Raw genomic sequence first — 17,221 nt, forward strand, 5'->3', positions numbered from 1 at the left:
TGTGCCCCGCAGAATTAAACACACACACGCACTCTCGCTTCCTCACATCTCTCTCCCACTATATCTTAACCCAACCATAGTTAACCACCAACCCCACTTCCCCCAACACCTGCTCTCCCCTCCCTTTATTTATATCCCACCCAAACTACCATTTGCATTCTCTCTCTCTCTCTCTTAGATAGCTAAATTTTTCATTAGTATTCCTTGTAGGCCACCTAGCTTTCCTCTCTTCTTACTATTTTTGTGTTCATGTGAAGGTTAATTGAAACATAAAGACACACTCACACACCCTGGGTTCATAAATTTCATTTTGCAGTAACAACAAAAAATAAGCATGAGTTGCAACGGGTGCCGCGTTCTTCGAAAGGGATGCAGCGAGTCCTGTATGTTGCGCCCTTGTTTGCAGTGGATCGAAACCGCCCAAGCTCAAGGCCACGCCACTGTCTTCGTCGCCAAATTCTTCGGCCGTGCCGGCCTCATGTCCTTCATTTCCAACGTTCCAGAAAATCAAAGACCCGGTAATAATTTAACCTTTTTTTCTTCTTTCTATGGAAGAAATTTGAACCCGCAATCTCTCTTCTTCTCTTCTTTTAACCATTAAGTCCTCTTTCCTATTGAAAGATGGAATAACTAGGATTTTATTCAAGTTTTCCAACCATCACGCTAAGCTTATATCTTCATTTAATTTTATTTAACTTTTTTTTTCCCTATATATCTCGTTTTCTAGAATATTCTTAACTGATGCTTCTTTTCTTTGCGTGATCTCTATGCAGCGCTGTTTCAGTCGCTGCTCTTCGAAGCGTGCGGGAGAACGGTGAACCCCGTGAACGGCGCCGTGGGACTTCTCTGGACCGGGAACTGGCACGTTTGCCAGGCCGCGGTGGAGACGGTGCTCCGCGGTGGCACGCTGAGGCCCATGCCGGAGCTCATGGGCCTCGACGCTCCCGCCGCCGCGGCCACCGATGAAGCATCGGAGGCCGAAGTGGCCTGCACCGACACGTGGAGGATCCGAAACCCGAACCCGAATTGCCGGTTCACAAGCTCGCGGTCCTCCGGCTGCGGCGGCGGCGGCAAACGCAAGCGGTCGGAGGAGCTGGCAAAGCTTCAGGCGCAGCCGAATCTCGATCTCCGGCTGACGCCGGTTTTTTCGCAGAAGGTTGAGAGCCGCCGGCCGGAATCTCCGTCGATGACATCGGTGGAATCCGGAACGACGACGGAGAACAGATTTGGGGATCAGTGGGGTCACCGGAAAGTTCTCAACCTTTTCATTTGAGAACTCTCCTATATGTTTCTTCGAGGGTTATGTTTTTTGTGAATCTAATTAACGAGTTATTATTAGTTTTGTTTTGTTGTTGTAATAGTCCTTTTGTTTTTGGAGGGGTTGTTCCCGGATTTGAAGTCCGGCGAGTTTTGGTGAGACACTGGCACAGGATTTCTCTAGAGAGAAAAATGAGAGTTAGTCGGTGGTGATCCCTTTTATTTTTTATTTTTTTTCTGTCAAACATGGAATATGTAAACAGTCCTGTGGTCGTCCGTGGCATGAATATTATTAATATGAAATTATGAATAAAGACTAGATATAACGTTTGTTTTTAATTGCTGTTTTAATTTTCTGGAAAACATTTAAGAACCTGTGAATTGGGTGAATATTCAGTTGTTTTAGTTCGGTTCGTGGGACAGAACTCAACTATGAATTTCCTCCTTACCACCTACTACGCCCCCGTAACATAAATATCTAATATGATCCGTTTAGGAAAGGCGTGGAGAGTCCAATGCTGCAAATGAAATAAATATCAGTGCTTTTTTCAATTTTGCTTTTTTTTTTTTTTGTTTACGTTTTCTTATATTTTTACAATAATTTTTTTCTCACTGTAATTCTTTAACCAGCCCACTGGTTGGTAAATAACCATTAATGATCAATCAATTGTATAACTACTAAAATAAAATCAGGTGATCCTATATTAGGAATCTGTTTATCTAACCTTGAAGCTGTCGAGATGATTCCATCATTCTTGTTCTAGAAAATGTTTTCTGATAGATGGAAGCAACATAGTTCAGAACACTTCAATGAAGTATATTCAAATGTTTTACCATATCCTACGAATCATGATATATAATTGTGTCTGGGCTAATTTGATGACGCATTCAGGCAGAACCAATGAGAGACAAGGATCGGCTCAAGGTTCAATTTGGAGGGAACTAAGTTATATCCAACCCGGAATTTGCAATTCTAAACAAAGTTTGACCTATAGCTGTAATAAACCAATAGGGTGAGGTGGGGTGCTAAAAAATTAAACATGTTGGAACTTTGACGTTACAAAAAATTGAGTACTAATAGTGGAGTCGCTAATTGAAACAACTTTGTGGTAAGTTATCAATCCCACCCAGCCTTGCTCTGAAGTGTGAGGACAGGCTAGTTGGATTATATGTCTGGGTAAATGAATAATATTAGTAGAAAGATAGAGACAGAATCAAAAGAGGAGTCACAAAGAGAGAGGAATTAGCTAAACAGTAACAGAAGCGACTTATGGAGGATGCAAAGAGGCGTACAAAGAAGGAGAAGGAATCAAGGGAAAAGGGTTTTTAAAATATTAATAAATAAATAAATATTGTAATAATTTAGGGCCTACAATAAAGCTGCTGTTTGCCTCTTGCGTAGGTGCGTATCCCTCCACCAATGGGAAAGCCAAAGTATACGGCTCGCGTCAGCGTCGAGTTTTAGCTGTCTTGATTGTGTTGTCCAGTTCTCACTTGTGTTGTGTGGAAGGTACTAGCACAGTACTACAACTAGTCAACTAGTAACATATTTTATCATAGTTTCATATACTCAATTTTCCATTAATTCTTATCTTATCTTATATACGGTTTCAATTTTGGATTTTGCATATGAAATTTTTAGTGACAGTTAACCCTGGTTCGATTTAAACAAGGTTACCTCTCAATATAAAATCATTACTATCTTGTAACGAGTTCCTACTAGTACTCTTACATCAATAAGCAAATTTTTATTCAAATTTTAATGTGTGGTTTAAATAAATTATAAATTTAATTCTTACCGTTTACCTTTTTAATTATTATTTCTTATGTATTTTAAAATTTGGGTTTTACAACTATAAATCATTTCTTATGTTTTTTCATTAATCTTCACAGTGATTTTAAGCAGGAGAAATTTGAAGTTTTTTTTTCATTTGTTTCAAATTATTTGTCAATTTAGCAGTTTTATTTTGCCTCAAAATATTTGTTTATATGTAATCATGATGTATCAAAGGCTTCTATTTGATATCTCCTTGAGTTAGTCCCCTTTAAAAGTAAATACTTTTAAATTAGAGATTTAACTTCAATCCTTAATTAAAAAATATAAATATTGAACCAATTGCATCAATTTTTTTTTATTATATAACATTACTTTAAGTTGATGGTTTACAAGTGGCTAAATTATGTCAACTACACATTTGTTTGAAAAAACTCCTATTATCAATAAACTATTATTTTTTTTTGCAAATAATATCAATAAACTTCATAATTACTTCAATAATATATGTAGATTCTGAGTTTAATTTTCGTATATAATGTGATTGTAAAGATTTTTATTGTACCAATCAAATAAAAATCATATTGTTAAATATGATTTTTAGTATAATTATTATATAAAAATAATTTTATTAGAGAAAATAAACTATATACTAATAATGTAAAATATTTTAATACGATTATCTAATTATAATTTATTATATATAATAAATTTATTGACTTTTATAATAATCACTTTAAAAATCATATCAATCATAATTTCTAATTAATGAATAGTGTAAAATTATTTTATATATATGACTATTAAACTCATTTTATTATACATAATAATTTATGATTAGATGATAATTTAAATATTTTATATTACTTCTATATGAATTATGAGACATTTTTAGTATCTTATAGGATTTTTTATTTATGAAAATGAGATAAATAAATATTGATTATTAGATTTTGCCATGAATAATCAAAATTAAAACATTCAAAATTATGACTTTAAAAAGAAAACATGAGACTAGACCAAGATAAACATAGACTCAATCTACTTCAATAGTAATCATTTCACCTCATCACCTACAGAAAAATGAGTACTTTTTTTTTTCCAAGGAAATAAGTTTAACTCAACTCATCCCTTAGTTTAGGATTAAGTTAAGTTAAACTGTTTAATTGAGTATTGACGATTTTTTTCTGTATAACTTTATAATCTAAATTTATTCTTTTCACCCTCCCAACCTCGTATGAAAATAATATTTTCACTAGATATATACCTACTAGTATAATATTTTAATTAAATTCAAATTATATTTCAGAAATCAATCATCAATCAAAATATAAAAAGTTTTACTTACAAATTATATTTTAAACCTTTCTTGGCACTTCTTCGAGTCGATATCTTCTACTCAGGCTTGCATAGGTTTCTTCTCCGTGGAGGTGAGTGGGATTCACTTCATCACCACTTAGCCACACAAATAAGCATTACATATTTTGGGAATCCCGGATTATAATCCAATAAAAATGCGGAGATAAGAAAGCAAAAACCAAATCCCATTTGAAGTTGATGAGTAGTTGAAAAGAAAGGAAAGGAAGAACGCAACGCAACTAAGCAAGTGCAGTGCAGAACATGGCCTATTATCTTTTCATTCTTTTCTTTTTCCTTTTTATGTCTGCGATGCTGCGTCTCGCCGCATTTGCCATGGACCCCACGGAACCTTCCCCCCACTTTACATTGTGGTCCCCACATATACCTCAGCTTCCACTAATTGTTCAATGTCTCTCATACTCTCACCCTAGATTCTACCCACTCTCCATGCGACGCGCCTCGTTTACTCGTTCGTGCCAATGACATTGCTCTCTAATTAACAATTGTTTTCTTTGAACTCTAGTAATCTTCTAATTAACAATTGTTTACAGGCAAATTTACGGCCGAGGCACACATTTATAAACTATTTATGGATTAAGGTCTTTTTTAAAAGAAATTGTTGGGGGTCTGTTTTCCATTGGATGCCGCCAGCAGTTACATCAACAACTTCATGGATGTCACCACTAACTCTGGCGAGAATGGTGCTGACATGGCTGGGTGCCGCCAGCACCACATGGTAAGCCGCCAGCAGCTCCAGCGAGACAGCTATTGACTGGGCAACCCGCCAATACCAATGGTGGGACACTTGCAACGTGGATCAGTCCCGCCATTGGTTCTTGTGAGACCAACGTGGACGTTCACGCCTTCACACAGCTACAGGTAGGGTTCTGCCTTCACACACCAGCTTAGGGCACTGTGTTGCAGGTTAGGGTGACATGTAGTAGGTTAGGGTTCTGCTGATTTGCAGGTTAGGGCATGGCATGCTGAGGGTTCACATGGATACAGTTTCATATTCACATGCATAGAGTTTTAATGACCTGTAATATTTTATTGTAGAGAAGATCACATGTTGCATCGTGTAAATTGGCTTTAAATAGGAGCATTTGTAAGAATAAAATTTCACACTGAAAGCAAAGGTAGTCTGAAGAGAGAAACAAAGTAGTCTGAAGAAGAGAGAAAGAAAGGTAGTTTCGTGAAGTTTGCTGATTTTGCTCAAAGTTATTTATTTATTTAAAGTAAGGATATTTTGTATTTATTTAAAGGAATGATTTTTTATTGAGTCAATTTTTTAAAGCCTTCTTTCATTTTGTTTGAAGTGTAGTAATTTTATGAATTAGATTTTTTATTTAAAAATTATTAGCAGTAATTATTTGTAAGCTTATTTTTTTATGGTTTTTGTGTTTGAAAATTTTTTAAGTGTAACCCTTCCATTTATAAGTCTTCCATTTTGTGTCTGAATTTTTTTTGAAGTTGAGAAATTTTTCATAGAGCAAGCAAATAGATTTTTTTATTTTTATGATTGACAAAATATTTAATTGAAGTAATAATTGTTTTTTTAGAAAAAAATTTGAACGTGAAGTTTAAGCGTATTAATTATTGTAATTAGGCCTTACAAATATTTACCTGATTCCCTTATAGTTTAAGCGTATTAATTTTGTGAATTAGATTTTTTATTTAAAAATTATTAGCAGTAATTATTTGTAAGCCTTTTTTTTTATGGTTTTTGTCTCTGAAATTTTTTTAAGTGTAACTCTTCCATTTATAACCCTTCCATTTTGTGTTTGAAATTTTTTTGAAGTTGAGAAATTTTTCATAAATTATTTAATTAGAGTAATTTTTTTAGAATAAAGTATGAATGTGTAGTTTAAGTTTAATAGAGCAAGCAAATAAATATTTTTATTTGTATCATTGACAAAATATTTAATTGAAGTAATAATTTTTTTTGTTAGACTAAAATTTGAAGGTAAAGTTTAAGAGTATTAATTTTTTGAATTAGAATTTTTATTTTAAAATTATTATGAGTAATTATTTGTAATCCTCTTTGTTCATGGTTTTTGTGGCTTAGAAATTTGATGTGCGATCGTTTCGGTTATAAACTTTTGTTGATGGTATTTGTGAGTTAAAACTATTTAGAGGTGACTCTTGAAGTTTTTGAAGTTAAGGAATTTTTTTTGAATTATTTAATTTGAGTAATAATTTTTTTGTTAGAATGACGTATCAATGTCTAGTTTAAGTTTAATAGAGGAAGCAAATAAATTTTTTTATTTTTATCATTCTCAAAATATTTAATTGAAGTAATAATTGTTTTATTTAGAAACAAATTTTAACGTGAAGTTTAAGCTTATTAATTTTTGTAATTAGGTTTTTTACTTTGAAGTTATTTTAATAATGTTTAATTATTTACAAGCCTTTGTTCATGGGTGGACAAACCTTACAAATAATTACCCGATTCCCTTCTAGTTTTTTGAAGTTAGAATGAAATTTTAATCTGTAGTTTAAGTTTAAGTTTAAGTTAGTAGATGAAGCAAGCAAATACACTTATTTATTTTAAAACTATTGTTGTTATGATTAATTATTTTTAATTTTGTTCATGAAGGTATATCATGAATTCAATTATTACAGTGTTGTATTTCAACGAAAGAGTATATAAAGACAATGATGGTGTAATATTTGAAGGTAGTAAAAAGACGATTCAGATTAAACGCGGAATTAGTTTCAATGCTTTGAAAAAAATTGGAGATAAGGTAAAGTTAGAAAATAATGAAATTATTTCTACTATAAGTTGTAGATTTTTAGTTTTAGGAAAATATGTTGCGTTTCAAATTTGTGATGACGAAGATGTTGAAACTATGATCGAAAGTTTTCAACAACAACAACAAATGTAAGTTCTAGAATTATACGTAGAAAATGATGTTGCTGGTGGTTCTATGTTTCATGTTGCAAATTCTGTTACGTCATATGGGCATAATGTACCTTATCATGAGTCGGAACTGCCAAGAAATATAAGCAATTTACATGACGATGAAGATGATGATGATGATTATCTTGCGTCTAACTCATACGTTGAAGAGTCTTTCGATGAAGGTGATAGTGTTGATGAAATATCTGATACAGACGATGAAGTCACCGACATCGTTGAACCAGTTTCAATTGTTCACCCAACTGAAGGTAAATTTTATGAAATACAAAATTAGTTGAATACATCTATCTTTTTATCACAATTGTATTTAATGGTAACTAAATACGAGTTTAAGGATTAGGGTTTATGGGCCTAAGCCTTAGGGTTTATGGGCCTAAGCCTTAGGGTTTAAGGTTTAAGATTTAGGGTTTAGTGTCTAAGTATTATGGTTTAGTGTTTAGGGTCTAAGCCTTAGGTTTTAGGGTTTAGAATTTAGGATTTAAGGGTTTATGGTTGAGTGGTTTGGGTTTAGGGTTTAAAATTTAGGGTTTATAATTTAGTGTTTAGGGTTTAGGGTTTAGGGTTTATGGTTTAGTTTTTATATTTTAGGGTTAAGGGTTTAAAAGGTAGGGTTAAGGGTTTAGGGTTTATGGGGTTATAATTAAGGATTTAGGGTTTAGTTTTTATATTTTAGGGTTAAGGGTTTATCGTGAAGGGTTTAAGGCTTAAGGTTTAGGGGTTATAATTTAGGGTTTAGGGTTAAGGGTTTAGGATTTAGGGTTTAGAATTTAGTGTTTACGGTTTAGAGTTTAGAATTTAGGATTTAGGATTTAGGGTTTAGGGTTTATGGTTTAGTTTTTATATTTTAGGGTTTAGGGTTTAGAATTTACTGTTTAGGGTTTAGAATTTAGGGTTTATTTTTTATATTATAGGGTGAAGGGTTTAAAAGGTAGGGTTAAGGGTTAGGGTTTATGGTTTAAATTTTATGGTTAAGGGATTAGGGTTTAAGATGTAGGGTTTATTGTCTAACCTTTGTGATTTAGAGTTTAGGGTTTAGGGTTTAGAATGCAGAGTTTAGGGTTTAAGGATTTGAATTCAGAGTTTAGGGTTTAGGGATTAGAATTTAGGGTTAAGGGTTTAGGGTCTAGGGCTTTGAGGTTTGGGGTTTGGTGTCTAAGCCGTAGGGTTTAGGTTTTAGTGTTTAGAATTTATGGTTAATGGTTTCGGGTTTTGAGATTTAGGGTTTGGTGTCTAAGCCTTAGAGTTTAGGGTTTAGTTTTTAGAGTTTTGGGTTAAGGGTTTAGGGGTTAAGCTTTTGGGTTTAGTGTCAAGTGTTAGGGTTTAGTGTGTAGGGTCTAATCCTTGGGGTTTAGGATTTAGGGTGTAGGGGTTATGGTTTAGAATTTAGAGGTAAGGGTTTAGTGTCAAGTCTTAGCGTTTAGGGTGTAGGGTTTATGGTTTAGGGTTGAAATAAAATTACTCCAGACTCATATGCATCTAATGAAATACAATTACATTTAGAAGTTGAAATAAATGGAGTGGATCAAGCCAGGTTGAGTGACATTAGTTATCCATAAGTAAGCCTTAATAAACTGAATACCATACATTACGTGTGAAATTCAAATGAGAAATATACAACAAGATATTAAATGGAGACATGCAAATCATTCATTTTGGTGTCCGTGATGCCTTGTGGATGTGCCACATGGTCGATCCCATCTTCGTGCTTGGCGATCAGGATTTCTTCTGCCCCGATGCCTCCCCGCTTCTTCTTCGTCAGCCTCCGCTGAAAATTCGTGACGCAAATCAATACCTAATAAGTCACCCATATTAGGTATTGGTCCCTGTACATTCCATTGTGTTCCTAATGGGGCATTAGGTGTTGGAATTGGACCCTGATATTGCTGCGAAGGGGTCATAGTGGGCCATGAAAAATGAGCTTGTGTTTCTGCAACACCACCGAACGAATGCTGGCTTGCAGAAGTATCAGTGTGATGACCCTGAAAAGGATACTGATACATCTGTGTCGGATACTGAGCAAATGTTTGTGGCATGTAATACATTCCATGGCCACGCTCTGCCATTTGTTGGGAATATTCTTCCGCTTCAACAGCCTCCCTTCATCTGTCTATGCCCTGAGTTTCAACACTTGACTGAAGAATGTGAAACTGTTGTGCAGGAAATTGACGCTCTGATGCAGGACCATGTGACACTGGTTCAGTGATTCTCTCTTGCTCTTCGGATAAAATTGTAATTTTCTCCACATAAGGCACGAGATCATCAACTGTCCATGTATTCCTCCCTTGAGGAGACACCATGTATTGTAATGTCTCTGCAACTTCAGCCTACAATTATTAGGGTCAGAATTTTAATGGGCATCATTAAAAAAAATGTTAAAGTTAAATATTCAAAAAAACTAAAAAATACCAAAGTAGTCGTGTTTGCATTTTGTGGGTCAACAAACATCTTTGTCTTTCGCCTATACCAAACCATGTAGTCTGAGTTAAAGCTCAATAGGCCTTCTTGTCGAGGATAAGCGTCGACCCTAAAAGCATGGCGATTGTTCCACTGATGAATCATTGGGGCGAACAATTGCCCCCAATTTTCGTCATGTTTCCCTTTTAATGTTATGTCATGAATGTTTAAGGGTTGCGAAGGAGACTCTGGAATTGGTTGCTGCATCCCAAATTGTCTCAATACTCTGTCCGGTTGGTGCCACTCAATAACTTGGAAACAAATTAGTGGCACCACTGCCCACCACGCGACACTTCCGAGTACACAAATGGGAGGCAACAATGATATAACGGTTGTTATGTAAGGCTCCCACACAAACTGCATATAACAACATAGTTGTCAACATTTTAGTAAAATAACACATCATTTTTTATTTTACAAATACAATACCATGTTCTTACCTCATGACGTTTCATAATATCCAACTTGCGACGAAAAACTCTGACATCATCATTGTCGATATGTTGGTTTCCACGTCGCAGCCACCTACAAAGATTAAAATTTAATATACCCTAAAACCATTTATTCTATTAAAATGAAAGACACTTTTAAAAATGACTAACCTGTGCCCCAGTGGTTTATTTTCTACTTGGGAAGGAGTTCTCTTTGGAGCCAAGGTTGGACATCGTTCCCATGCCCACATTTGTAGTAAGATGCACATACCTCTGATTGATTTAGTTTTATAATCGGTGGCACTGCACATCTCTCTGTATAGAAAAGCAAGTACGGCAGGTCCCCATGCATATGTGCCATAGTCTTCAGAGTCACGTAAAAATTGAAGGTAGCTTAGCGAAACTTTGTTACTTCTTCTTCGTCGTCGTCGTCATTATTTATTTGTGCAAAATGGTGAGCCAGCCAACTCAATTTAACCACACTACTTTTAATTTCACCTTCTTGTGATCTGACTCCCAATAATTCCTCACATAAATCAGCTCAATCAAGATTTGTTGGATCGATTAATGATAAACCATCCACACGTATACCTAACAATACAGAGACGTCTTGGAGAGTAATAGTATACTCTCTGCATCTCATGTGAAACGCATGTGTTTCCGGCCTCCATCTTTCTATCAGAGCACTAATTAATGAGGCATTTATTTTTAAGTATCCCATTTTCATAATCCAGTAAAAACCAGATTGTCGAAGAAAAGGAAAAATTGCCTCTGGAATTTCTTCTTCCCCTTGATACGTGGGGGCTCGTCCGATATGTAATTTCCGATCTTCTTCTCCATTCCAAACATGTTCTAAAACATGCTTAGGTTGCATCCATAATACATCACCATCGATGAAGCCAGACTTAATTTTAATATGTGATGGACATGACGATGAAGATGCCATTGCTACTGCAAAATAAAATATAATACAATAAATTCATAAATCAATTTATACATTATTTGTAGATAATATAAATTAAACTACGCACATTTATAAAAATGTTATTAAATATATAACAATAAATTTGTAATAAATAAAACTGGCCAATTTTGAATATATTCTATAGATAAATTAAAATACATGACAAATTTAAATTAAAAAAATATATTCTACAATTAATAAAAAAATAATTAAATAAAATATGGACTAACAAATTATTTATAATACAAACAAATATTGAAATGCAAAAAATTATTTAAACAATATATATACAAAAATAATAATAATGTACAATGTATCATATATTTAATAACGTAAATTTCCTAAAACAAATAATATTAACCTACAAACTAAAACCAACACTATCTTATCATATATATATATAACTAAAAACTAAAAATAATTAACTCAAACAATATTAACTTATCAATTCATTTATTTAAAACTATACTATCTATATATAACATACAAAATTATAACACTAAAAAGGCAAATTTACGTGTATCTAATATTACAATTATTTAGTTACATGTAAAATGCTTAAAATTTCTACAGCTAGCTAATATTACAAAAACTAAAAATTTACGTCTATCCTAAAATTTACAAATATATAATTAAACCTTAAATCAACTTGTGTCTAATATTTCTACAGCTAGCTAATATTACGTATATTACATGTGCCTAATATTTCTAAAGCTAATAATACGTGTGGCTGACTAAATATTTCTACAACTAGCTAATATTATGTGTGCCTAATATTTTTACAGCTAGCTAATATTATATATATTACGTGTGCCCGCCTAATATTAGGTATATTACCTGTGCCTAATATTTCTAAAGCTAATAATATTATATCACATATATAATATCTAAAAATATATACAACAAACCAAACTAACTAACATATATAATATCTAAAAATATATACAACAAACCAAACTAACTAACCTAACCTTCAAATATCTATTAATACATAAAAATTAAGAACAACATAGTAACTAACCTAACCTTACAATATCTATTAATCCTAATTAACCTAAACTTACAATACCTATTAATACTAACTAACCTACTATTTTTATAATATTAACAACATAAAATATAAATCAGAATATATAAATCTTATTTAAGAAAATCACTTACCAGGAATGAATTATGGAAGACAAATACACAGCAAAGCAAAGTTGAAGGAAGTGCAGCACACACACACTCTCACTCACTGAAACTCAACAAAGGAGAAAAGAGAAAAACTCAGCTTGGACAAGAGAAGAGAAGTTTATGTAAAAATTTAAGTTTCTGGAGGTTTTTTTTATAGAAGGAAATGTAAAGAAGCAACGGTCAAAAAGCTAAGCTAAGGCTACTCTGCGTTTTCAATGCATGCATGCAACCCTAACACTGCAAAGTTGTAACCCTAACACTGCAAATCTGTCACCCTGGCTTGCTCACGTGATGCACCTATCTCGCCACTAGAGAAGGCGAGGGCTCTCTTCACATATCTCGCCAATCCAGAAGGCGAGACCTTCTCCTACATGGACGTGTCTCGCCAGTGGAAGTGGTGGTATCGTCCACGTCACGCCCTGTAACGCCAATGTGAATGGTGGATCAACCATTATCGTCAGCACCACCAGCGGCTTCCATGGAAAACAAACCCCCTCCGTAATTACTTTTAAAAGAGACCCCTTTAGGTAAATAGTTTCTAAAGGTGACCCCTTTACGTAAATTTGTCATTGTTTACAACATGTTGAACCTTACCCCCATAATTGAGATTTTAGGGGATACTTTCCTCCTTTTTCCACAAGTTTTCGTTTATCATATGCAAGGGTTTAAATTTCACTCAACTATTCATGATTATATAAAAAAACTATAAATTTGTATGATCAAATTAAAGAATTAAATTAATGATATTTAAGCAATGACCAGTGAGCTTGATTTATTGTAAAAGTCCCTTATATATTTATTCAATCCTACGAATAAAAAATGACTAACAATATTTTAATAGCTTAATGATTTAAGTTATATAAAATTTCCAAAAAGATCAAACTCATGTTACTTTGCATAATCAATAAATTAACTACTTCAATGCCATTTGAAATCCCGAAATAATTATAGTGGAGCACTGATAATTTTTTCTCATTATTTACTTGACAAAATAGTTATCTGCAAATTCCATGATCAAGTTTAACATATGAAGATAAAAAATTTCAACGAAACTTAATTCTAAAAAAATCATGTACATAAATAAGTATATAATTATTTAAATAACAGTAAATATTTTTACCAAATGTGAATGAAAATTTTAAACAGATAAAAATATTCACATATATTTTGTAAGAAAAATATTTTATATATTATCAATTCATAAGTTAATAATTTATCTAGAAGAGGTACATTAGAGGGACAAAAATAAACTAGTAAGTGCGATATGTGTTATAGAACATAGAATGATAGAAGGGCAAAAGGGAAATATAATGGTGGGACTTGGAGTAAAAACGGAATATACATGAAAACTGGAGGTGGCCAGCACAATTATTCCAAAGGAGGACAAACAGAGCAAAGGTGTGACGCGGATTTCACCAACGCTCCCTTTCAATACATTTAGGTAAGCACGACAAATTCCAAGCTTCTTGGTGCGGATGCAGTCTCAGTCTCACTATTTAACAAAAGCACAATGTTTTTTCCAACTACCAATACTTCACTTTCTGTTCACTGTATGTATGTAGGATTCTGCTTGTAAATGAACTCAGATATTTGTAAATTATATCAGCTTGACTCATTAAATTGATCAAAATCATTTGTTTTACTTAACTGATTTTATTCTTGATTATATAAATGATTCAAATGTAAACTTTATAGACATAATTTATAACTATTAATAATGACAATTATCTCTATTTTTATACATATTTATTATTCATAATTTATCCTTTAATTACTTTTAAAAATCACCCGCAATCATATTTATTATCTAATAACTTTTCAACAGGATAAATATTACAATTACATCTAACCAAAAAAAAGTCAGTTAAGTCACAAGGCACTCGATGTCTTGTTTTTAACTAGTTATAATAATAAAAAGTTGTAAATAACTCTATTCTATGTGTATATAATGATTAAAGTAATCAATTTATATTAAAACATATTTACTTAGTAAATTATAATTATATCTAAAAAATTACGTCTATTACATAAATGTCATATTCAAATATTTATTAATTATTTATCTTCAAATGAAATTAATAAATTTTAAAATTCTTTTTGAATAAATTTGAAAATATAAGCTATAAATAAAATGTTTAACCCAATAACAACTTCATATTTATTTGAATAAGTCAAGAAGTTTTGAGTTTGATTCCTTTAAATAATTGCGCTAAATGTAAACATCATATTTATTTTGTATGTCACGTTTTATCTTTGTGTTTTTGGCCTGCATCTACTTGATTACATTCATATTAATTAGTCCGCTGATTCCTTTTATGTCATTTTATAAAAATTAATTGGTTCTTATTTAACAATGATTTTAATAATTAAAAAAATTAATTGCAATAGAGGAGAAATGTCAAGGACAAAAAGATGCGATTTTAAAGAAATAAAGAGTAATATGTAAAAAGAAAAAGAAAAAGAAAAAAAGTATAATAAAAAATACTAGTTTAAAATAAAAAAAATTATATATTTTATTTTGTATTTCATTAATACTCTATTGTTTCATGCTATTTCTCATATGAGTAAAGATCAAACTCATTTATGCGACATTTTGAATAAAAATTATTATAGTGATTTTTCACATCGTTTTAAAAATTGATGCTAAAGGTTTTCTTTCTAACTGATGCTAAAGACATTTTTTTAAGTCTAAGAGCCTAATTTTTTTATTATCTTAATAAATAAAAAATTCTTATAGCATTGTTAGACAACATCAAAATAGCTGTCAATTATATTATTTAGATAAGATTAATAATTAATAAAATTGATAAATATTTTATACTTATAATATGATGACAAAAGAATAAAAGACAAACACCAAAGTAAACTAGTAGTCTTGTAGTTATTATATGAAGGCTCAATGCCAATATTATGTTCCAGTTTTTGAAATAGATAAAATGAAAGATGTTCTTACCAAGTTCACTAGTCAAGTTAATCGATCTTCACCTTCTTCTAGTGTTGGTATGGTCTTTGATCTCCTTCTTTAGTATGTGGTGGGGGTACCAACAAAAGGATTCTAACGATCAAATCAGTTAAGCTCGAGGTGCTTATGTGTTTAAGGATGAGTAAAAATGTACGTTCCTCTTGGGATTCTCGAGTATATGTATCTAGTGAGAAGGGAGTTACCTTCTGTTAATTGTCTTCCTAGATTGTTGTGTGCTCTCGTTGTGTAGGTCATGGCTAGACATGCCCGAGTAGGGGACATGTGCTTGCATGTAGGACATATGTCCGACTAGATATCGAGCTCATGTGCTAACTATAATATTGAGTATACTCCGAGCTCATGACCCGTATGGTACACAAGTCTCCCAAGCTCTGATTTCAATATGAATGAGAGAGATTAATGTATGTATTCCCGAGTTGATGACTTGTACGATACACAAGTTCCCCAAGCTCTAAGTTCAGTATGAATGAGAAAGATTAATCGATTTGGATGAGTTATGATGTTGTTACTTGTTTTGAGACATTGTAATGTGTGATTTTGTGACACATGTCACAATGTGTATGGTTTTAGGTGTCTTGTTGTTTGACATGTGTCGAAAACCCTAGGTTTTATTACCAAACTCAAAGGTGGCTAGTCATTGTTGAAAAGATGTAAGGAGATGTGTTGCTTCATTTGGCACGCCTCCCTATTGACGATGACTATTGAAGTGGGTTTGGGACAATGAACAAACACCATTAATGAAGAGTTGCATCTAGAAATGAAATGTTCTCAAATGTGAGGAGTTTGAATGATGGGATGTTACTAGTGGTTATGGAAAATGAACAGGTTTATGTGGTGAGTCATTGTTGATGATTGAAAGGTTTTTCTTCTCCATATAAATGAGTTGTCCACAACATTGGAAGAAATAATTCCCCTCCAAGCATAGGCATCTTCATCTTCTTCCTTCTGGTTTTCACCTCTCTCTTTCAGAGTTTTAGGTTGTGTTAACTGATTGACAAGTGAACCAAATTGCACAAGTAGTAAATAAATGGTAAGACCAAGTGTTGTATCCATATGGACTTGTGTAACACTTGACAAAATAGAAATGTTCACTAACTATGCCTTTTAGAAACAACAATTATAATTTGACTACGACAATGTAAATAGCAAGAAATTAAACAAACATAAAGTTCAAGAGCAAAGGAACAAGAAACCTTTTTCGGGTAATTTTTACGAACACTTGGAGTGGGATAAAAAGAGGTAAAATAACAAAGAATGAAAGAGTTGAGATTGATTTCACTAAACCACATCCTCATGCAAACAAAGGTCACTCATCTAGTTCAAAGGTCAATTATTATCATCAACTCACTAAAATACTCAAACCTCGATCCCTCGAATGGAAAGAATCCAAGTCCCTTGACAAAATTATCAATCCTTTAACTAATCTAATCAAGTGGCTTGCATTAAGTACAAGAATTAAAAGATGACTAACAAGCCTTGTTCTATCCATAGACACAAAGTCCATTAGGTGTTCTTCTCCATTTTTAAGTTCAAAAGCATTTCCCAATGACAATTCAAACCACAACATCAAGCAAAGGGTGATCAAGCTAAAGCAAGCATTAATGCATAGAAAAGAATACTAGTGCACAATAAACATAGATTAATAGTCAAAATGTAAAGATAAGGATAGGTTCAGTTACATCAACCCCCAAAATGGGTAAATCTAACTAATAACTATATAAACACAAGAAGAAAATAAGAAAATAGATGAAAGAAATGATGAGAAATGTTAGGGAAGCCATGGAGAGCAAGGGAGAGAGCTTCCTAACCTTCCCCTCAACCTTAGACAGCTTCCCCTAACCAAATCTACATTCAATTTGCAACCTTGTAGCTTAAATAGGGCCAAACATGTTGCACTGTAGTT

General features: G+C 32.7%; 1 protein-coding gene across 1 annotated transcript; it reads left to right on the top strand.

Moving 5' to 3' along the window:
• Positions 1–102: 102 nt before the first annotated feature.
• LBD23 (LBD domain-containing transcription factor) lies at positions 103–1,593 on the top strand. Its single transcript, NM_001353987.1, has 2 exons — positions 103–518; positions 774–1,593. Exons 1-2 carry the CDS (start codon positions 335–337, stop codon positions 1,271–1,273), a joined length of 684 nt encoding a protein of 227 aa, NP_001340916.1. The 5' UTR covers positions 103–334; the 3' UTR covers positions 1,274–1,593.
• The last annotated feature ends 15,628 nt before the right edge of the window (positions 1,594–17,221 follow it).

Source organism: Glycine max, chromosome 5 (genome assembly GCF_000004515.6).
Source record: "Glycine max cultivar Williams 82 chromosome 5, Glycine_max_v4.0, whole genome shotgun sequence".
Taxonomy (NCBI): Eukaryota; Viridiplantae; Streptophyta; class Magnoliopsida; order Fabales; family Fabaceae; genus Glycine; species Glycine max.

What these genes read in the sequence shown, in the direction of transcription:
- LBD23 (NM_001353987.1), top strand. Translation starts at nt 335, where the DNA reads ATGAGTTGCAACGGGTGCCGCGTTCTTCGAAAGGGATGCAGCGAGTCC. An exon ending in TCCAGAAAATCAAAGACCCG is followed by an intron (nt 519 to 773) that starts GTAATAATTTAA and finishes ATCTCTATGCAG; the next exon opens with CGCTGTTTCAGTCGCTGCTC.